This window comes from Rhipicephalus microplus, chromosome 8, assembly GCF_043290135.1.
Source record: "Rhipicephalus microplus isolate Deutch F79 chromosome 8, USDA_Rmic, whole genome shotgun sequence".
NCBI lineage: Eukaryota > Metazoa > Arthropoda > Arachnida > Ixodida > Ixodidae > Rhipicephalus > Rhipicephalus microplus.
In genome coordinates, this window is record NC_134707.1 from 3,965,830 (window position 1) to 3,988,247 (window position 22,418).

General features: G+C 45.2%; 3 protein-coding genes across 6 annotated transcripts in view; 1 reads left to right on the forward strand and 2 right to left on the reverse strand.

Moving 5' to 3' along the window:
* LOC119163963 (ras guanyl-releasing protein 3) overlaps window positions 1-22,418 on the reverse strand; it is a 182,260-nt gene that overhangs the window by 52,911 nt on the left and 106,931 nt on the right. The gene's annotated exons all lie outside the window — the stretch shown is intronic.
* On the reverse strand, window positions 592-3,076 carry LOC142768773 (uncharacterized). The gene is made up of 2 exons (XM_075870792.1): window positions 2,820-3,076; window positions 592-1,768 (listed from the first exon to the last, which is right to left on the reverse strand). The coding sequence occupies exons 1-2, from the start codon at window positions 2,966-2,968 to the stop codon at window positions 703-705; spliced, it is 1,215 nt and encodes a 404-aa protein (XP_075726907.1). The 5' UTR covers window positions 2,969-3,076; the 3' UTR covers window positions 592-702.
* LOC119163961 (uncharacterized) overlaps window positions 9,392-22,418 on the forward strand; it is a 29,954-nt gene continuing 16,927 nt past the window's right edge. The window contains exon 1 of one of the 3 annotated variants that reach the window (XM_075870794.1): window positions 9,392-9,758. The gene's annotated coding sequence lies outside the window, so the exon portion shown is untranslated. Of the gene's footprint in view, window positions 9,759-14,653; window positions 14,845-22,418 lie in introns of those variants that run through there. The other 2 variants (XM_075870793.1, XM_037416049.2) reach the window with 2 other exon arrangements.

The following is a 22,418-nucleotide window of genomic DNA, read 5'->3' on the forward strand; positions in this document are numbered from 1 at the left end:
TCAAGCGTTGGCGACGCCACCTTGAGTGTGTTTGTCATATTATTGTGTTTGTCGAGGAGTGTGTGGTAATGTTGTGTACGGATGTCCTAGCGTGTTGATAACAATTGATGTATCGATTCAGCGGACGATATCGTCGTTCTAGATTAGTTAAATAAATGTGTGTTTGGTTTGTACCGACCGCGTCTGCTGTGTCCATTCACTCTAAGAGCGTGGTGGTGGCGCTCGCCATGTCGAGACCACACAAAGTGGAGTGTTTTTGTAAGAGATGAAGAAAAAAGTGAGCCCCGCAACAGTCTGCAGCTAAGTGCGATACCTCAGCACTAGCTCACGACGGAATGGGTCGCCCCTAGCCCCTAGCAACCAGAGCCCCCCCCCCCCCCCCTCCTCGACTTGAATGTGACTTGCCACCACCTCAATGCAGTTCGTTTGCAGTTCATCAATGCAGTTACTGTACACGCCGATGCCGCGCAGGACACTTACTTGCAATTACTTTTATGTTACGAACACTTTCCCAAGAAATATATTAATAAGCCATGAGAATCGAGTATACTGATGCTAATAAAAAGGCTGGATATTTTAGAAAGACGTACGTTCATATGGAATATATTTTATAGGCTCTGTGATATCGTACTTATTATACAAAATTTTGCGATCCCCAGGCGACATTCGAGGAGCAGCCATAGAAAGTGATCCATGCGGTGCTCACACCACCTTCATAGAGACTCGCTTCTCGTGCAGCAGAAGTAGCGCGAAGATGAGCAGCCCGAAGGCCTTGAGTGCGGTCTCCGTCCAGGTGGACAACTTTAACAGAGTCATGGAGAGGTACTTGTGGATGCGGTGCAGGAACCTCTGGACTTCGACGTGAATGGCGATCTCGCTGGTTGGCCTGGACAAGGTCAGCTCCCGGAGGTGTTCGACGGGCGAGAGCAGCGTCGCCTTGAGTGTGTCCGAGACGTAGCACAGGATGAGCAGATATGTGAGCTCGAACGTGGGCACGTACAGTTGGTGTTTAGCCAGGCAGTCGCCGTTGGCCGAAAACACGGCGGTGCACAAGAGCGTGATGAGGGCGACAGCTCTGACAAACAGGTAGCAGTACCACGTGCACACGAATCCCAGGAAGTTGTGACTGATGTCACCTAGGAAGCGGGAGCACTTTTCCCACTTCCAGTGGAGCCAGCTCAGGGCGTCGTGGGTGATGGACTGGTAGCTACGCTGCAGCTCTTCGGCGGTACACAGCATCGTCCTGCGGACGTCAAGGCAGAGGGCGGTGTAAGTGGTCATCGCAATGTAGGCCTGGGACGTCGTGAAAAGATTGAGTAAAATGCCTGTGGGGGCCTCCAAGACGGAATCTTGGGCCTCGTCAGTCCATGAACGAAAGCTAGAGACGAAGCAGAGCGCGAGGCCCAAAAGTGCGTGGACGAACAGCAGTGGCCTGATGAGCTTGTCACGCCACAAGCCGGGTGGCCTCAGAAAACTCTGACCCGGTTCGAAGCCACCGCTGGCTTCCGAGGCGTCAATGTAGCGCGTGGAGAGCGCTGCCATGTTGGACTTGTAGGACCAGAGGCTCAGGGCTCCGGTGACGGCGGCCAGACTGAGTATGACCTCACTGATTTCGAACAACGCGTCTGGAAGACTGTCCATGGACGTCCGTGGCAGCCAATAGAGATAGCGCAGCAACATAAATGCAAAGTTCAGCTTGAGCAAGACCAGGACTACCATCTTGAGGACGAGCGTGAACATAGCGCTGAAACCACCCTTCCGAGACGACCTGTGTGGCAAAGAGTACATTGCATGGACACATTTCATAGATGTTTAAAGAAATGTTATGGTTTTACCGCAAGGCCGCTGCAGTTAATGCGTTGACAAAAAACTAGAATGTTATACGAACTAACCCTAGCAGCTAAATCCTTCGGCATCTGATCTGGTGAAACACAAGGAAATGTTATAGTTGCTGTAGCGAACAATACCGGGCTGCCTAATCCCTTGAACGTAAACTAAGTGATGAAAACACAGCATACACTAAAGTCGTCTACTGAATACAGTTTTAATGGCGACCGCGAACGATCTTCCGAGGTCGATGTAGGTATCAAGTTTCTTCTGGAATGAGGAAGATCTGCCTCTGAACCACGGTGTGCTCCATAATACGCCACAACGAGCCACCACCATTTTCTTTCAAACATCCCTCTTTCGGAAAAGGACCCCATATATGGTAATAATGAGATATTCAGTAGTGGAGAGCTCTGGAAACCTAACGTGTACCTAAGCACACGAGGTTCAAACGTTTTGCCTCCATCAGAATGCGGCGGCCGGTCTTCTATCCCGCGACCACCCCATGGGTTTTTGTACAACTTCATTCGCGTCCTGCATCATTTCACTCAAGGTAACTGCCCAACGGGCTTCTTCAAAGGCTTTCACCTCGAAAGTGGCCTCGACTGAGATGGCCACGCAAGCTAGCTAAGCAGCCTTAGTTCAAACGTGTAATGCGCTCCATGCACAACCAGGCTTGATCATGTGAACTTAAATCGCAGACCGTTCCTCTGAAAGGCAACATAAATACTTGCGCTGACATGGAGGGGTGCCAGAAAGTCGTCCATAACATTACTGTACGCTTGAAGAGAAAAAAAATCATATTTAAGGAGTCAAATTTCCGACAAGCACTGGCCTTGCCTTGTGGAGGACTACACCTGTCGAAACGCTGCATTTATAGCAACACCCCACGTTCACGAATTCACCTCTTCAAGCTGTCATCATCCCCAGAACTCGTGCCATTTTTGGACTACTCTGCGTTTCAACGCCCACGACGCGGTACGGATGCTTACCCGTGGAAGGGCTTCGGCGCGTTGCTGGGCGTCTGGCCGATGTACTCGTATCCACGGCGATCGAGGCCCCGGATGACGACTTCGGGTCTCCGTGCAGAGGTCGCGTCCCCCGGCGCGGAGTGCGACTCCATCGTGATGGGCGCAGTCATGGCAGCGGTGGCGACACTAGGCCGGTGTTGTTGGTGTTCGCCCTGGCCGGGGGACCAGTCAACGGCTGCGCCCACGAGCTGCACCGCTCGCGAGATTCGAGCACGCGCTTTCTGTCGTCTTCCTCATTCCTGTTAAATGTGGTTCAGACCCACTGCACTTGTCACTCGTTTGATTTGAAAACTTTGGGACTCTTAGGCTTCGCCTTGAGGAGTCGAACACGACACTGATATCATGTCCCTATTGCGTATACCTCGACTACTTAATGCTTACTTTTTTATGGTATGACGCTACTTGAGAAGTTTATATTGTGAATTACTACAATGTAATCAATCAAGTTGTAATTGGTTTGTGTCAGTGAAGCTTTTGCATATGGCTGCATTTTGTGTAATGGGTGCAATGCTTTAAACCACGAGCCATTATGCGCGTGAAATATTTTAGCACTTACTATGCACCCACCGTGGTCTTGAGGGAATACGCGCAGTTACGTGTGTTCCTTTTATAATGGGTGGCCGGCTTTAAAACACGAAATCGTTGTGATAATCTCATGTTCGATGACACTGTACGCTTGTACCACGCAATATTAGTGCGATATTACATGTTGTATTGTGAAGACTGCATACAGCACACGTGCGTTTGTAAAGCATTAAAGTTATTTTCGCTGCATTTTAGGGGCGAAGCTTCTAATGGCGTGGCTTGTGCGTTCACCGTTGTCTTGGTGCGTAACCTGCGGCACATACCCGCTCTCGGGCACATATCCACATGTGCATATGTTACGAAAAACGTAGCGCGGCGTCGGTACCATGCTCTCGGTGTTAACAAAGTGCTGACAGCATGTGGTACATACTCTAGGTTAGTCCATGGATTGTCCGCTGGATGTCGGTACTTGTATATGATGAATATATGATAAATAGAAGCAAGATGGCGGTGCTCAATAGATGGGCGGACGGACGCGCGGACGGACAAACAGACACACTGATGGACGCATGGACGGACGCACGAATGGGCGCACGTACGGATGGACTGACGAACGGACGCGCGGACGGACGGACGCAGGGATGGACGCACAAACGGACGGAAGCACGAACGAATTGATGGACGCTTCACCCCACTCATAATCCATCATTCTGTGGATATGCTATGATTTTTTTTAGGCACAGGAAGTTATTTTCACTATATTTCCAAGGCTATATGCACAGTTTATGGAAAACTCGCATGTTCGACAGGCATGCGCAACCAATGGTGTCTTCGTGATCACATTTTGTACAAATGACAGTGTACCTAAAAGACTTTTGTGAACAACTGTACCTTCTGCCAGACTGATATCCAGAGTTAACAAAGTGCATTGCTCAAATACCCTCTTAGAACACAGTGTCGTGTAGAATTTGTTTTGTAATACCTACTGTAGATCTGTCGTAGTGGTAGTAAGTATTTTGTAGCGGTAGTAAGTATATTAGTAACGTTCTCCCGATCGATGAAATAACCGCAATCATCGGCGGTCTCGGCCAACTCGTTTGACGCTTTCTTGTTGCCCACGTCCCCTTCCAGTTCCTCTAATACCCTGGTGAAGTCGGCAGTTTCACCGATGTAACTGCAGCTGCAGTCAGCGCATGACACCTTATAGACAGCACCGACCTGTCGCTTGCTGTTTAAGTTATCTTTCACGTTCACAAGCTGATTCCTAAGCTTGTTTGACGGCAAGTGCACAACGCTAAGGTCATATATTTTTCAAGAGCAAGGGGTGTGGAACGTTCTTTCTGGCGTCACGGAGCACATGACATTTTTCACGAGCTGGTAGCTGTACGACAATCCGTCTAGAACTTCGTAAAATGTCTATAAACGTGCCATGGTTGCTTCTAGCATCCCCCAGGATTCTGTCTTGGGATAAATTTAATTTTTTTATTTATACCGGCACAGTTATCGAACCTTCAGTTCGCGTCAAAGTATCCTATTTAGGTCTGTGGATAACTAGTAATCTTTCTTGGGCGAATCAGACAGGTAATGTTGTTTCTAATTCCTTGCGCAAACTCTTTTTCTTGAGCCACTTATTGAAGTCATGTTCATCGAGCGATGGTTTACTAACATACAATTCGTACTGTCAGCCCTTTTTGGATTATGCAGGGGTTACACTAAAGAGCACCTCCCACGACTACGGCAATTAATCCTTGGCCCTCAGTCCCCAGCGGCTGCGGAGCAACTGTCCAGGACGGCGGTCAGACCTGCGACGCAGCGGAGGGTGCTAAGAATCTCTGGGTCCGGACAGGCTGCCATTGGAATCTGAACTTGGCTACCTTCAACGATAGAACGCTATCTAGTGAGGCTAGTCTAGCTGTCCTATTCGAGGAATCAGAAGGTGTCCAATGGGTTATAAGAGGGCTCAGCGAAGTTAGGAGGACACGTGAGGCTTATACAGTGCTGAAGAACGGACAGGTCCTATGCTACCATGGATTAATTGACAGAAAAGAACGGGGGGTGGGGTTTCTTATGCACAAGGATATCGCTGGCAACATATAGGAATATTATAGCATCAGTGTGAGGGTGGCCACTGTCAAGTAACAAAAGATACAAAATGAAGGTGGTACAGGCCTACGCACCTACATCGGCCATGATCATCATTTGGTCGAGCGCTTCTATGAAGACGTAGAGTCAGCCATTATTAAAGTAAAGACACAGTATACTATTCTGATGGGCGACATTAATGTCAAAGTAGGCAGGAAACAGGCCAGAGACGATGCGGTGGCATCGGCTCTAGAAACCTTAAAGGGGAGTTATTAGCAGAGTTGGAAGAACGTAATAATTTAATGACCTTGAATACCTTCCTCAGAAAACGGGCTAACCGTAAATGGACGTGGCGAAATCCTCATCTTGAAACTAAAAATGAAATAGACTTCATTCTGTGTGCACATCCAAGCATTCTACAGGATGTTGAAGTAGTTGGCAAGATCCGATGCAGTGACCATAGAGTGGCAAGAGCTCGTATTCACCTAGATTTAGAAAAGCAAGGGCATAAACTGATACGCAAGAAGCCAATTAATACGCTGGTGGTGAGAAGTAAGGTACAGAAATTCGGAGTTTCGCTTTAGAATAGGTTCGAGGCTCTAAACGAGGTAACCGACGTTAGCGTTCACGCAATGAACGATAATATTACTACTATCATCAAAGAGAGAGCAATGGAAGTCGGAGGTACATTCACTAGACAGGAGACTGGAAAACTATCTCAGGAGGCACGAATCCTTATTAAGAGACGACAAACTACGAAAGCCTCAAATGCAACCGATGAAATAGAGCTAGTGAAGCTTTCGAAGCTAGTCAATAGGCGTAAGGTAGCCGACATCATAAGGTATAACATGGAGAGAATTGAGCAGGCTGTAAATAGCGGCAAAAGCGTAAAAGCTGCGAAGGCAAACTTAAGCATAGGCAAAAACTGAATGTATGCATTAAGGAACAAGGAAGGCAATGTCGTGACCAATATGAATAGGATAGTCAAGGTGGCGGAGCAGTTCTACAGAGATGTACAGAAGCTAAAACAACCAGGATGATATCATGAGAAACAATACTAATAGTCCAGAGGAATTCGACGTCCTACCAGTAACGACAGCGGAAGTTTGGAAAATCTCATAAAAGGAATGCGAAGAGGCAAAGTTGTTGGTGACGATAACGTAACATTGAACCTCCTGAAATATGGCGGAGAAATTGTGTTATCAAAACTGGCCACCTTATATACGAAGTATCTTTTGACGGGAAGGGTAGCAGAATCTTGAAAGGACGCCAACATCATCAAAATTCATATGAAAGGAGACGTAAAGGACTTCACAAATTACAGGCCGATCAGCTTACTGTCTGTTCTTTACAAGTTATTAAAAAATAGCTAATAGGATTGGGCGACACTAGAGTTCAATCAACCAAAGGATCAAGCAGGATTTCGTACAAGCTACTCCACAGTAGAATATATTCATACTATCAATCAGGTAATCGAAGAATGCGCGGAATACAACCAACCCCTTTACATAGCCTTCATAGACTACAAGAAGGTGTTTGACTCGGTCGATACAACAGCAGTAATGGAGGCACTATGAAATCAGGGCATCGGTGAACCTTACATAAGTATACTAGAAGAAATCTACAGTAGATTCACAGCAACCATAATTCTCCATAAAGTAGGCGACAGAAACTCAATAAAGAAGGGCGAAAGGCAGGGGGACACAATCTCTAAAATGCTATTCACCGCGTGTTTACGGGAGGTTTTCAGGACCCTAGACTGGTAAGAGTTAGAGACAAGATTTAATGGAGAGTAACTTAGTAACCTGCAGCGATTTGCAGGTGGCATTGCCTTGATAAGTAACTCGGGGGACGAACCACAGCTCATGATTACAGAAATGGACACGGAGAGTAGAAGAGTGGGGTGAAAATCATTATGCAAAAAAAAAAACTAAGTAATGTGCAACAGTCTCAGCAGAAAACAGAACTTTGAGATGAGTGGAGACACATTGAAAGTTGTAAATAAATATGTCTACTTAGGACCGATAATAACCTTATAGTGTAATAACTAGAAGAATAAAGATGGAATGGATCACATTCAGCCAAGCATTCTCAAATCATGAATGGTAATCTGCCACTAACTCTCAAGAGGAAGGTATATAACAGCTGCGTCTTGCCGGTACTTGCCTATGGAGCAGAAATCTGGAGGCTTACAAAGAGGGTTCAGATTAAATTGGAGATGACGCAGCGAGCAATGGAAAGAAAAATGGTACGAGCAACCTTAGGAGACAAGAAGAGAGCAGAGTGGATTAGGGAACAAACGCGGGTTAAGGATATCATAGTTGAAATGGAGAAGACGAAATGGATACGGGTCGGGCACGTTGCACGTAGGCAGGATAAGCGCTGGTCATTGAAGGTATTTGACTGGATACTTAGAGAAGGCAAACGCACGAAGGGGAGACAGAAAGATGGGTGGGCTGTTGGGATTTAAAAGTTCCGGTGTGACGTGGCAACGAAAAGCACAAGACCAAGTTGATTGGCGGATCATGGGAGAGGCTTCTGCCCTGCAGTGGGCGTAGTCAGGCTGATGATGACGAAAGAACTTCAACGTATGCACTTAAATCAGTTAGCTTAATTTTTAGTTCTTACCATGGTGGTTGTTATGGCCGTTCATTTGCGAGTTAGCTAGTTAGACACAGTGGACTACTCCAGGTGGCAGTGCATAACCGTGTCTGTCGAATAAAGTTTCTCTTTCAACTAGTAAACGGTCATTATGACGTTTACGCTTCCACTTGTTTTACCTAATGGCAGACTATCAAACCAGACAAAGGCATGGACGAACCACAGTTCCTTATTACGCAAGAAGTAACAATTTTAAATATTCCTTTTTCCTCAGGATAATAACCGACTGGGATAACCTCAACACTAACTATTGCACGAATGTCCTTAATGTTGGAAAAATATCTGAAAATGTATGAATTTATGTTTCTACATTTTGTTTTCGCTAGCTGTGTTGAAACAATTTTAAATAAGTCTTCGAAGAATGCCTGCAGTTGCTGCGAACCTTTGCTTAAGTGCTCCTTTTTATGCGCACTTACCCTGCAAAAATCTGGTGACAGATTGCAGTACTTATATATAAATAAATAAACAAACAAATAAATAAATACTGTCATAAGGCATCTAGCCGGCCAGAGAAAGACACTTATGGATGCGCGAAAGAAGGAGTATTGTAAGGGCTCGTTTAAAAAAAAACCCTTAGGATACTATACTTTCTGAGGGCTATCTTGCATCTTAGTTTTAAATTAGGCTACGTCTAACACAGAAAAAAAATGAACCCTCAAATTTCATTTCTTTCGTTCATTCATATATTTTATAGCGAGGGTCTTCTACTGGCAGAGTAGGAGATGGTGGGATGACCACAGTTATAGCTCAGTCGGTAAAGCCTCAGACGCATTATTGGACTGTTGCGAGTTCGGTCTCTGCCATTGGCGAGTCATCTTTTCGTCTACTTTACCTCACACTTCCATTAAAATTACTATACCAATAACATTGCCTGTACTTTCCTTGGCAGTGTTGTCTGTCATTTCTCATTATTATTGTGTCTAGCAAAGCAAAGCGAGCCCTAGAATTTCTGTTTCAATTCATTAAAGATGGGCATGTGGCAGGTCAGACCTGACGAATGAAAGTAACAGGTGCATTTATTTTTCTTTTTTACTCGGTAAGTATAGTTATCGTGCGTTAATATTTCATATTAACGGTGGTTCCAGTACGCTCTGCTGCTTCCGTGTCACTTCCGTTTCCCCAATGCCCGAGGAACAAACGCTCGAGCCACCCTTGGTTTCGGTCACACCGCGGTTTTGGCAAAGCCCGCTGCCAGTCGAGAGAAAGGGTGAAGGGAAGAAGGAAAGGCTCCCCTCTTCTTCCTCGCTGGGCCAACGTCTGCGGCGGCGCTGCGTTAACGATCCAGAATGGAGGTCAGCAGACGACACGGTCAGAGCGGGCGCGGTGGTGCCAGCAGCCGAAACTGGATTTCGGCGCTGCCGTTATTCAAGTTCATGGCTGCGGCAAGGTGACGCGGGCGCCAAATGCGTCCCGCTCGTTTGCATTTCCCTTTTCGAGCTTTTGCGGGGACACCCGGCCCTTTCGACTGCTGTGCGAGGCACCTGTCGCGTGACGATGGCTTCGCCTGCCCTCGGCGGTCGGCAAACGTGAGGACCGGCGTCAGCCGACGCGCTCCATCGACCGCGTCTGCGCAAGTCAGAATCGATCGGCAAAAGGAAGCGCCCGTCTGCTGAACGCCCTCGTCACATGGCGGTGAGTGCTATCCCCAATCACTCAACAAACAGTCGGTAGCAACCAGAGTCGTCAGTTTTGCTGAGCGGATCTGAGCTTGTTTTTTTTTGTGTTTTTTTCGAGCCACTCGCAGAATTTCACAGTCACTTGGCACATTTTTGGGGCTTATTTGCATTTTCTCTGCAAATATAGTCATACTAGAAATCATCCGTTCAGCAATAGGGTGTTTGCGATGACTTAAAACTGAACGTTCTTTAGTGTTGAAGTCTAACAAACGTTGGGAGAAACATCAAGTAACGTTAATAATGCGCTGGCAAACGTGCGGTCAACGTAGCGGAGAGGGGAAACATGTGGAGCAGTAAATGTTTACTTTAAGTGGTAGTTACGGGTATTTTCACCGTAAAAAATTTTATTTGAAAACGTATTTTTACACTGCCTATTGTGTTCTTGTTTGTCAACAGACTGTATAAACCCTAGGTGAGGGTTGCAATATTCACAAATAAAATAAAGGAATTTTCTCGACTTCCCTTCGTAATTGAGTGATCATTTTCATCGTAATTACAATCTTTTCAAGAACAGAAAAATTCACTATTTTTCTGCTTTTTGGAGCTTCACCTGACTCTCAACGTTTTCTTCGGGCTTCTTTTGTGATGCTTGTTTGTTAGCTCTATAGCATCTCGCAACTCTGGCGGCGACTCATAGAAAGAAACACCAGCTCCGACCCCAAAAACTCCGGCGCACCTGCCACGCACCTGCGCAATACATCCGTGCCAAATACTATCTGCTGTAAACATACGTACTTTCTCACAGCTACCGTAAATTCTAGGCACATTATTAGTCAAAAGTTCCACGTCGCTGTTTGAAATATTACGTTTCCAGGAGCAGTGATATCGACATCTTTGCTGAAATTTACCAGGAAGTTGAAGTTCTTAGAGCGAGCTTTACAGAATCACATTATCGCCGAGAAAGAACAGAAAGCCACTGCATTTATGCGAAGTGCAGCGTCAGAATGATGAAGCGTTAACCGATTCCATGAAGTATGCCGCACTCTCGAACCGCCCGGTGCCGAGTGAATGGGCTATTTTGCAGGTAATCTGTAATCGTAACGATAGTTTACTGTAAAACACAGGCTAATTTATTAAGATCAAATTCACTGGGTAGATTCACTGCAAGCGCATATCAACTGGAATGTCAATTCGCTTAACAATCACAGAATCGATTATAATGAAGTTGTCGCATGAAAATAGGCTGTATTCAATGATTTTAGCAAGCAGTGCTTTGTGTTTTGCCACCAATTACATTACAGTAGGTTTGCGGAAAGTAAAAAAAAAAAAGGTTAAAAAGCCCATGTATGGACCTTTTAAATCTAAACCTTGTATATGTATATAATACAGCAAGAGCGCAAACTACACCATTAAGGACACTAAAGCATACAAACTCCAGATGCGAACGTACAATATTGGGCTAAAAATAGAAATAGTAATTCTCTAAAGTCATGTTCCCAAATACGCCCACAGCTAAATTGAGTAAACAGGAAAACGCCACTAAACACGTGGTATCAAGGAAGTAGTAAAAGAACAATACTGCCTTGTCATCTTGTATTTAGTGAGCTTTTCCTGTTCCGCTCATAAGGAAACGAGTGGAACCACTACTACAATTTACGCGCAATCTGCATACGAATCTCTGACATCTCACAGGGAAAACCCGGTCACACGTCATTGGAGTGTGACCGGGAAGGGAAATTAGCTGAGTTATGGATTAATTAGGCAATGTTATTTAGTGAGAGTTCGATACCGAAAATTAATTCACGAAGACCGGCCATTGACATAACGTGAACGTTAAGACGGTACACCGACGGCTCTCACTTTCTAGTTGTGGTCGGTGAATGCAGAAGAAAACCAGCGAGTTTCTATCTCGATGTTGCGCCAAGCTTCGTAGGTCGGGTGAAAAAAAATCGAAATATTAGGGATCCTATTTGGTTAGTGTCATTTATTTATTTGTTTATTTGTCTATTTATTTACTTCCTGCAACACCGCAGTGGTGCACAGGGGAGGGTGCACATCACAATGTCGATACAGTTATCGACATTTATGTGATATGAATGAAAACCAAGTGCAAAATATAATAACCTTTAGCAATAGCAGCATACCACGAAATATTTAGTACAATATGACAAGAGAAAAGTGGTATATCATGTCGCAAGTTTTGAACAACGATGAGAAACGGGCAGTGCTGTCACTTAAGATTACTATATCTTCGGGAATTTCCATTCATTCTCAAATTGTTTTCCAAGTGAAGGAGTTAGAAAAAGTAGTGGTTCTGAAAGAGTATTTTTGTACTTCATGTGCGTATTGATATTGCTACGGGTTTCTTTCCACTTTCAGAACAATATGTTAGTGCCAGAAGGTGTTCCACTTTATAAGTTCTACCTAATAACATTTATGGATTATATTTCATGCTATGCAAAATCTTTCATCAAACTTTCCGACATTTATACGGTATACCCTATTCCCAGCATAATCAGCCCTTTAATTCTGAGGTACTAGCAAATGAGTTGTAGTTATCGCTGATAAATCGGGCCTCCAGGATTTGAACCTCTTATGTACAAGTTTGACAAATGTGCAGTCACTCGGGGCGAACGGGAGGTCGGAGTGGGAAAGTCAAGTAGATCTTGATAACGTGAAGGAGCACTCTTCTGATTTGAGGTCATCGATACTAGCAGGGCTGTGTCGCGATAAGCTTCTGTGCTCTTGGTGACGTCAAATACATGCGTGCTGCACTCCGGGCGGAGTTGATGGGCCGTGTGCGTCGCTGCGCACAGCCATGTGCCTGCTGGTCGAACACAGTCGCTTCTTCATCGCAGCAGCTGACGTAACTACAAAGAATGCATCTCATGACATGGTTTGCATCATTGTCGATCGCTTGACATAATCGCCTCTTTTTTCGTGGTCGATCGCAATGGTAGGCACGAGGAGATAACACTGGCAAGGTCCTTGCGAATGTATTATCTATATGAGATTCATTCATTTGACGACAAAGAAAATGACAAATACATCATATATATATATATATATATATATATATATATATATATATATATATATATATATAGGATATGGCACAGCGGGAGCGTTGTCAACAAGGATAAATATATTTATTTCCCAACAGTTTCGGGAGGGGTCCTCCCTTCACCAGGGGATGAGTCATAACTCATCCCCTGATGAAGGGAGGACCCCTCCCGAAACTGTTGGGAAATAAATATATTTAATACGCACAAAATGGCTGTATGAAGACCAACCAGCAAAATCATGAGGTTTATTGTATAGAAAAGATCTATATCCAGTTATTCTGTAATTCAATTACCAACAAAGTCAAGAATACATTCACTACGCACGACCATATCTTACCTTTAACTCTGCGAAAGCTTTTTTAATTTTTTTTACAATAACCTTTTAACATTATGAAGGCCCCAAGAAATAATAGATATGTGCAGCGAAAGTAAGTTTTCGTATGTACACATATGTTATATGCCGTTTTGTGTCGTCAACAATAATGAATCCTCAAATACAATACTTTCCACGATATGGCTTGTGGTTAGGATTCTGCCCAGCTAATCACGAGGTAGTAGGTCCAATTCTAGCCACAGGGATTGGGTCTCGATGAAAGTACAGTGCTGAACTGCTAAAGTAATTATATTTAGACGCATCTAAAGAAAAACGTGAGTGTAATTGTGTGACAAGCTGGGTGTGTTGGTTTCAGGACACACTTGAAAACACTTTGGCGCGCCTGTTCGTCTTCGTGACTTTTGTTTTTCGTCTATTGTGTGCTCGCCGAAATGTTTCCATTTATGTTTTCAATTGAAATCGTGAGGTCAGGTTTGGAATGTAGCAGTAATCATAATCACATCGCGGCTCTCGCGCGTGAAGGGAAAGAATTTATGATAAAAATTGAAAAAAAAACGGCAGGAAGGGGAAGATGAAAGCTTGCGCTGAAGCAGGGGTAGTGTGCCGAGCAGTAGTTTAGACAAGCAGACTTTTCTTTAAGCGGACTTGTTCCAGCCTTGAAAAAGAATAGTCTTCTTGTCGTAATGTCGGCTCTACACACTCTCTCTGATCACGGATTTTCATTATTACTAAGAAGAAATAACACTACACTATTACATACTGAGAAAATAAAGGCAACACCAAGTAACATCGTTTCTTTAGCGAGATATTCTTCATTAAACTTGTATTTTGGTAAATATATCGATGGACATGTCTCACTGCTGTGACTTCTGGGATATAAGGCAGATAGAAGGCCATTCATAACTAAATGTTATCGAAAATGCGCATAACCCAATCACCCAGATACATTAGTTACTTCTTGCATAAACCTCATCAAGAAACATTACCCTAGATTCCCGCAGGTCCCCCAAGTAAAGTAGGAATTCCCGGAGCGCTGATATACGGCATCTCTCGTAATCCCATGGTTCTTTTAAGATGCTCAACTCAAGTTATTTCTATTATGCCGGGAAGTCACGGACCGAGGGCAGGCCACTGTGAGAACCACGTCATCGCTTCAGTTTTCTTTTCATTCATTCATCACAAAGCATGTCTTTCGGACTCGACCATCGTAGGGGGGAGGGGGAGCTTGGATGAAAATTGCCTTCCTCCCTAATGGTGAACTCTACGCAGGTTTATGCCCAAGCCATATTAGAAATGACGAAAACAGTGTCGCAAATGAACTCTATCGCAGGAGCACCAAGAAAATGTGATGGCACGCGCGGGCGATACGGTAGATAGAATCTTCTCAGTAGATAACGCCAAGACGGCTGGGTTCCTGTACGTCTCCTTCCGAGCTTCCAGAAATCGTAAGAGTGCTGCCGACTTATCTTATCCCAAAGGCACGATGTTGGCGCACACTCTTCGTGTCGAGGGCCTTTACTCCTCGCAATCTGGTAAACTCGACGTGGTTCACTCGAGACCGGCGGGCGATGCGTGAGAGGAGCCCCGAAAGGAATTCGCTGCGGATGCGGACGAAGGCTGCACCGAATCCGAAAAGTGGCAGGCACCAGACTTGGACGAGGTGCAGCTGAGTGTGTGGGAGGTCCGGTTCCGCGTCCGCACAGGTGAGTCGCCTCCTTGATCTCGGGCAGCGATCTCGGCTCTCCACACTTCCTGGCATGCCACTCTTCCTGTTCGAGTGGCGCGGCTTTCCTTTCGCGAACGAAAACATCGTTTCGCCCTCAGAGATTGGGTCATTTGCAGATCGATGCATCCAAAGGACGGTTAATTCTTTAATTCGCACCCAACCTGAATACGCGTCACCTATCTGGAGCCCTCATCAAGCATACTTAACCGACGCATTGGAATCACTCCAGAATAGAGCAGCTAGATTCATTCATTCCTCGTATTCGTATAACGTGAGTGTTTCATCTCTTAAACAAGAATCCAATCTTTCAAACCTTAACATTCGTCGCCGAGTTTCCAGCCTCATTTTGTTCCACAAGCTCTATCACAGTCAACTCGGCCACCCGGCCTATATCTTGCCTCCTGCCCGCACATCTCACCGCACCACTCATTCTTTTCATGTCGGCCGGCCACGCGCCCGTACCACGACATTTTCCGCCTCTTTTTTTTTTTTTTTTTCGTGCAGCTTCCGACTGGAATGGCCTTTCTACTGATCTCGCCACCATAATGTGCCACTCAACATTTACACAAAATGTCTCTCGTTTATTTTCAATTTGAATACATTACATTGTTCCTTTTTGTGCCACTAGTTCTCACTTTGTTTTCTTTTTTTTTTGGCAATGTGTTACGCCTGTTAATGTGTATACTGATCCTGCACGTGTATTATTTTATTTCTGTATTGGTTACCCCTGTTCATACTTGTACCCATCCTGCATATGTATTACATTTATGTTTCCCACCCCTTATGTAATACCCCCTCTAGGGGGTCTTTAAGGTAATAAAGTGAAGTGAAGTGAAGTGAAGTGAAAAACATGTAGATACAGTAGTACACGAAAAAAACTCCCAGACTCCCTCATGCACTCCCATAAGGAACCATCTTGCTCTATGAGTATATTACCGTGCACTTTATACCACACGAACAAGGCATTCGAATTCACGCTTGCGAGAAAAATATAAGGCGTATGACATCATACAGATAATTCGGGGCGCTGGTTTCCACGACCTAGCTCCAAATTAGACAGATCTCTTGAGGTTAATCAGATGAGACATGAGACCAAAACTTTTCCCAAACCAGTGCACCAAAATCGCATCTTACCCCGTGCTATGACCAGGTGACTCATGTAAAGTACAGGAGAAGGTCAAAAGCTCCCAGACCACTATATCATTAATTTTTAAGAAAGCATGACCTAAAGACTTTCGACCCCCAACCCCCTATCCTTTACGTAGCACAAAACAAGCCATCCTTACACATGCAGGGTGAAAATTCAGTCTCATCAGAACAGCTTAGTGAGCGTTCTGATGACTCTCCACTATGATGACTCTCCAGTGACTAGCCCTAGTGAAGCCTAGGCCCAGGCCTTTATCCGCTGCATTGCGTATTCAAACCCCCAATCTCGCTTTGTTAACGATTCTTTCTCAGAGTGAACCATTGCTTGCTTTTGAAAATATATCTGTTCAAAAGGAATGTTGAAAATCAAAACATGCATCTTTTCGATGGGCCACATGGGAGACATTGCAACGAGATAGATAGGCAAGTTAGTTGGGGAGCCTCCCCCCCCCCCCCCCCCAAAAAAAAAAAAAGAGATTAAGGACGAAAAATATTCAGACTTTTTTTTCCCGCGCTCTACTATCTGAACAAGACGGATAAACTCGTTTCATTGCAAGTTTTAGCAACCTAACAACATTGATGGGTGAAGAAGCCGTGAAAGACGGGACCAGTGTCACTTCTCAGTGCGTTATACTCAACGAGATGATGAAGTAGCATTTTAAACACAGCAGACGCTGATTCGATGGGTATACCTACAAATTCGTGAACAAGACTACAGCGCCTACGTTGTCCGATTATTGCACCTGATACAGAATTCTGCTTAATAAGGCTGTAGCAGCAATGCAAGCTACCAGTATCTCGTGCAGCCTATTTCAACAACCAATCAGTTTACCGCAACGAAGCTATCCTCCTGTGATTTTCCTAGCACGTTTATGCAGGACTGTTTCCTTTCGCTGGTTTTCTTTCTGTGTTTGCTGGTTTTCTGTGTTCGCTGGGTTCTGTGTTCGCTGGTTTTCTTTCTATAAATGAAAAAAAAATTGTAAGCAGGGAATGAGCTAGAGGCCACGTTTCGACAAGCGACCTTGTGGCTGCAAGAAGCCAAAACATTGCCCTCAGCCCATGTTCACAAATATTTTCTCTCTTCAAGCTTCCATGTTTTCCCGAATACATGTCAGCCTTTTTAAACTTGTTTTTGAAATTGTTCATGATTACGTTCACCCCTCTCTCTTACGTCAATAAAAAGACGATGCTAATGCGTCAGAAACAATGACTGCGTATTGATGTCAAATGTGGTTTATTGTTCTCTTCGAGCAAACTGAATAGTTTAGCAAGCCCAGGCAGCACATGGACATAAAATGAGCCACGTTTACGGCGACCGGTTTCATGCAATCGAGTTTATGCACTAAAATCAAAACAAACAATGACGCAGTCACACAGAACTTTTTTTTCTTGTCGGCAATACAAAGCATGACAGTTTTCTTGCTAATTCCTTATATATATATATATATATATATATATATATATATATATATATATATATATATATATATATATATCATCGATTTGCGTGTACGCATGTGTACACGTGTGTGCGCGTGGGTACGTCCATAAATAACAGTGGGTGTCTTTCGTGCGCATCTGCCAGCTGTCCTCCATGGCCAAGGTCGGCGCGGGTGCTGTATTAAGCGAGGCGCGCCTCGTTGGAAGCGATCCAAGCCGCTTGCGTCCTGTTATTCGCAACAAGGAAATAAACAGAGAGAAACTGCGTGACCCGCGCAACTGCGCTTCGCCCAAAGCCACTCTGCCCGTCTGGCAACCACGCTCTCCGCTGGGCCCGCTTCTCTCCGCGTCTTCTCTCTCCTCGGATAAGTGTTTTTATACGTGTGCTTTGTTTCTTTTTCCCTTTTGGTCGGTCAGCGACACACTGCTGCCTGCTTCCTCGATGGGCCACAAGGGTTCATGGACCGCATTTCACTCCACTCCAGCTCGAGGACGCGGATTCGATTCTCGGCTTGTCAATAGATTGGTGCCAAAGTACATCGAGCATCAAATAAAATATTGTCAGTAATTAGGCTCAGCTTGGGAAACCCTCGGATCATTCGCACACGCTTACCCTAAGGAAACACACAGCGCCGTCTTTCTCCTAAACTCAACAAATTTCATAAATAAAATATTGCGAAAATTGTTGTACGCGTTGGAAAGTGGCCAAATAATTTTCATTTAGTAATGATAGAGCTGCTAAATATTGATTTGTCAGGAAAAATATGTCAAGCCCTTGAAACAAGTGTTATTGAAATTGAGCATTCATTAGCCAACGCAAGGAAGTATACATAAAGCGTTAAAAGTACATTGAGCGTTAATTAAAATGTCCAAGTGAATGTCGCTGACAAGTATGAAAAAATAGCCTGAAAACACTCTGAAAGCTGCTCTTGCAGCTTTTGCTGTGACTGTGCTGCACGTTTTATCCAGGCCCAGCGGTTTTACACATGTAGAAAACATCCATGTACTTGGAGTTGAGAAGATGTTGAAGGGGCCCTGCAGCGGTTGAAATTGATCTGACGTCATGATCTCGTTGTGCCCCTCAGAGCATAAAGTTGTTTTTTTTTAATCTTCTATTCTGTGCTGCACTACACTCAATCAAACAAAAACTTACGCCTGAAATGGGCAGGGTTACTGTTGACGGCTAGTTTGCGCCCAATTGGCTACTTTTCAACTCATTTAGCGACGAAAATTTCCAGTTGGCGACACAGCTATTCACTGTACTTTTAAATTGCCGGTTTTACTTATTGTAAATGGTTTTATTTGTTCGTTAATAAAGTCAAGACCGCTTATAATACCGCTTCGGTTCTATTTGCTTACAAATTGGTGACAATATTAAACGAAACGAATACTTCGGCTACTTTTGGCTCGAGTTCTGACGCCTTCTCAAGTCCAGCCAACGGCAAGCCCGAAAGTGGGAGGGGTTAGAACTTTTTAAAAGCGCGTTCAGTTGCGTTTTAAATATATGGGGTGATGTTTTTTTTTTTAGAATGAACCTATAGCATAGGTCGGCCAAACTTGTGGAGCTCACTCACACTCACTCATGAAATATATATATTCAACTTTAGACTCACTCGGACTCAGACTCATGGCTCGATCTGAGTCTGATTGAGTCCGAGTCAGTCGACTCATGAGTCTGTCAGCCAAGAATTAGCTTCTTCAATCAAGATGCCAATGCTATTTAACACAAATATCTCACGTAATCAGTGCTCTTCTTGGTGCGTTTGACATAGTGTCTCAGAAAACGAGTTCCGAGTACTCCCAAACCAGTATGACAGAGATGACAGCATAAGGTATAATAATCAAGAAATCACCTGGAAGAGTTGGTGGGGGAAGATCAAGGCACCAGCCTACGTAATTCACGCCTCTAATTAATAAATGTGGAAATGGTGTATGAACGACACTGCTTCGGAACACCTGTGAGTAGATGTGAGTATAAACGTGAACTGAGGTAGGGCTGGTGATAGGGAGTTTATTAATAGGGCCCCAATATAGCGTCAAAGCCACTGTACATGGACAAAACACAAACCGCGTTTGGGTTTAGGGGTGGAGACATTTAGCGGTAGTCCTAAAGCCTACCCCAAAAGTTTTCGGTCAGACAAACGTGGCGGCACCCACTGAAGTGGCGGCTCTCGGCCAAGACTATATAGTGACATACAATAGGGGCGAGTCCAAACCGCCGCAGACCCTATATTCGAAATCTCTTTACTCCTGCTTGACCCAAAGCGTCCCTACTCAAAGGACTTTGGGGCTCCAAACTTCTGGCCAGGGGCCCTATTCGAAAACTCCCTATTAAGCTGAAGATTACTAGATAGGAGTCTATAGAGAGTATTTTCTGCGAGTTTCTTTACTTCAACCTTTTACAGCGAAAGCTCTTATGAGATGACAACAAGAGTCGCGTGCATCGTAGTTGTCCGCTGTCGCCGTCACCGGTGTTCATAACCATCATCGCGCAAAATAAGAAGAAAAAGTAAATAAGAACCACGAAGGACACAATGCAATTAGAACCCGAGTCCCCTGCATGCCAGCCCAGTAATCTACCTCAGAGCCAGCCGGAGCGCGTTGCAAACTGCCGTGCGGACCCGTCCGATATGTTCGTCGTGCGGCTGTTGTGAGACAGTACAGCAGTTAATTTTAAAGTGCCCTATATTCGTTATGCAGCTAGCACTGTTCACGAAGAAATATGAACTTATTGGACTTAGGTGCAGGACCCTTGACGTTTACTTGTTCTCAGGAGGATGTACTCCTAGGCGTGACCAGGCTCACTGAGCCCTGCCGACTTTCTTAAAAAAAAAAAAAAAAACGACTTGGCCTCGCGTTTCAGAGAATTTTCGTATGGCTGTTTGTGTTTGCGCACGCGTTTTTTTTTTTTCACTTTCCTCTTTTCTTTCCCTTTTCTTCCTTCTTGCCTTCCTTTTCTCTACGTCTCCCTTTCCCGAAGAAGCAGGCAGGCATTGTGTCCCCATTCGCCCCGAGATCAGGCTATAGGTGGCAGCACCGTCACCTCGCTCGTGTGAATAGGCGGCAGGCGCCGTGCATACAAATATACGCGGTGACGCTTTTTGTGAGCGTTGTGAACAAACTACGGCCCTCCTTAGCTCCACTTGTATAAATATATTCCAGAATAAAATCCCACTTAGGTCAATTGTTTGAACTGATGCGGCAAAAAGATTGAAGCTATGATCATCATCAGTTCATAATTGTCAGCCTGTTTTAGTCCACTGCAGGACAGAGGCCTCTCCCAATGATCTCCAGTTATGCTGTGCGAGCTCGTCGCGTTTTATACCTACAAATTTCTTCATTTTGTCATTCAATCTAACTTTCTACTTTTGTCGACAGCATTTCTCGTTACATGGTAACCATTTTGTCGCTCTAACTGTTCTACGCATTACTTGGCCAGACCAGGCCCATTTATTTCATTGATGTCAACTAGGATGCCTGCAACCCCTATATATGCCCTGACGAATTCGGCCGTCCTCTAAATCTACGTCTGTTACCCCTATTGACTTGTCGCTTCGGTGCACGCTATGTGGTCCTCGACTTTCGTTCACTTTCAGTCGAGGTCAATCAACAAAGACGGTATCACAACGGTATCACCACAAGCGACACACGGAAGGATGTATGGCCGGGGCATAGACTCGTGCGCAGGAACGCCCAGAGACCGGACATGCAGAATGGCGCCGGACGGTGGGGGGCGGCCTTATTCGACTCGGTGCACAACTGGAGCGGTGCGGGAGGACGTCACGGCACTAGGCGCACCCGACAATAGAACGGCCGTGCGGCCACAACAGGCGCTGCCGCCACGTCGCTGTAAATGTGGTGGACAAGGTCCGTCACTGCAGTGCGGTGCCTGTTGCCAGCAAGTGCCGGACCTTGTCACAGTTGGTAACGGTGCGGTGTTGCCCATTCCGTTAGAACTCCGCAAAATCGTGCGCACCGCCAGAATCCACTTGCACCTGTGCTTCACCACCAGGAGCGGATCACTTATGACGCATCGTGACTGCATCACATTTGCGAGAAGTCCCCACATTGTTTCTGGAGTTTCTTGTGATTTGTGCTATACGGTGACAACAACAACAAAAAAGGCCTCCTCGTTCTTGTTTCTGCGCTTCATGCATCAGAAAGACGCCAGCTACCACAACGAAAAGTATCGCAGCTTGTGTGCTGTACAGCCTGCCTTGCCGCTCATCTGGGCGACCGAAGTTAGGTCAACGTGACCTCCGTGTGACGGACCGGAAGTTACGTGCAATGCGATAAAATACTTCTGCCAGGTGAACTGTTCCTAAAACCACCTTCATGGCAAGAAGAATATGGCCGTTCTATGTACTTTGCACACCGGGATTCGACTGCGTTTTTGACGCGTGGAGGTTCATAGTTTAGCAGAGAAAGCCCCCTAGTGGTTGAAAGACAGCCAGCCTAGTTATCTGCTGCTTTATTTTCCATTTTTTGACACAGAAGTACGGACAGTAAAGTACGGAAGCATGCATTTATCAAAGGGCTGAGTCACCGTGGCGACTTTACAGAGGTCATCAGTATCAACAGTTCCAGGACGCCACGAGTCTTCTGAAGTGGTTTGTAGAAGCATTGCTACTTGGAAGAAGCTTGCGCCGTGTGTATCTACTTGCCATGACGCCTCTTTCATTCGCTTCTCTACAAGTCACCCAGGAGCGAAAGACCCTTTTATTACGTCACAATCCAATCAATCTCTGGCTCGGCAGCTGCCGCCTCCAGCGTGACGCTGATACTTCGGTCACGAAGGTGGTGTCGGATGCACCTCGTAGGCTGAGACGAGAGAAACAAGCGAGTGGCGTAATCCTTGCAAAACGAGTGTCCCCGTTTCAGTTACCTGTCCAAGGACGACATTGCGTTCATTTCTTCGTGTCTGAAAGCTCTGAAGAATGTCGCTGAACGTGTCACTCTTCGACA

Coding starts and splice junctions, on each gene's coding strand:
- LOC142768773 (XM_075870792.1), bottom strand. CDS start 2,968: ATGACTGCGCCCATCACGATGGAGTCGCACTCCGCGCCGGGGGACGCG. Junction 1,769..2,819: donor GCGCCGAAGCCCTTCCACGG/GTAAGCATCCGT, acceptor TTTGCCACACAG/GTCGTCTCGGAAGGGTGGTT.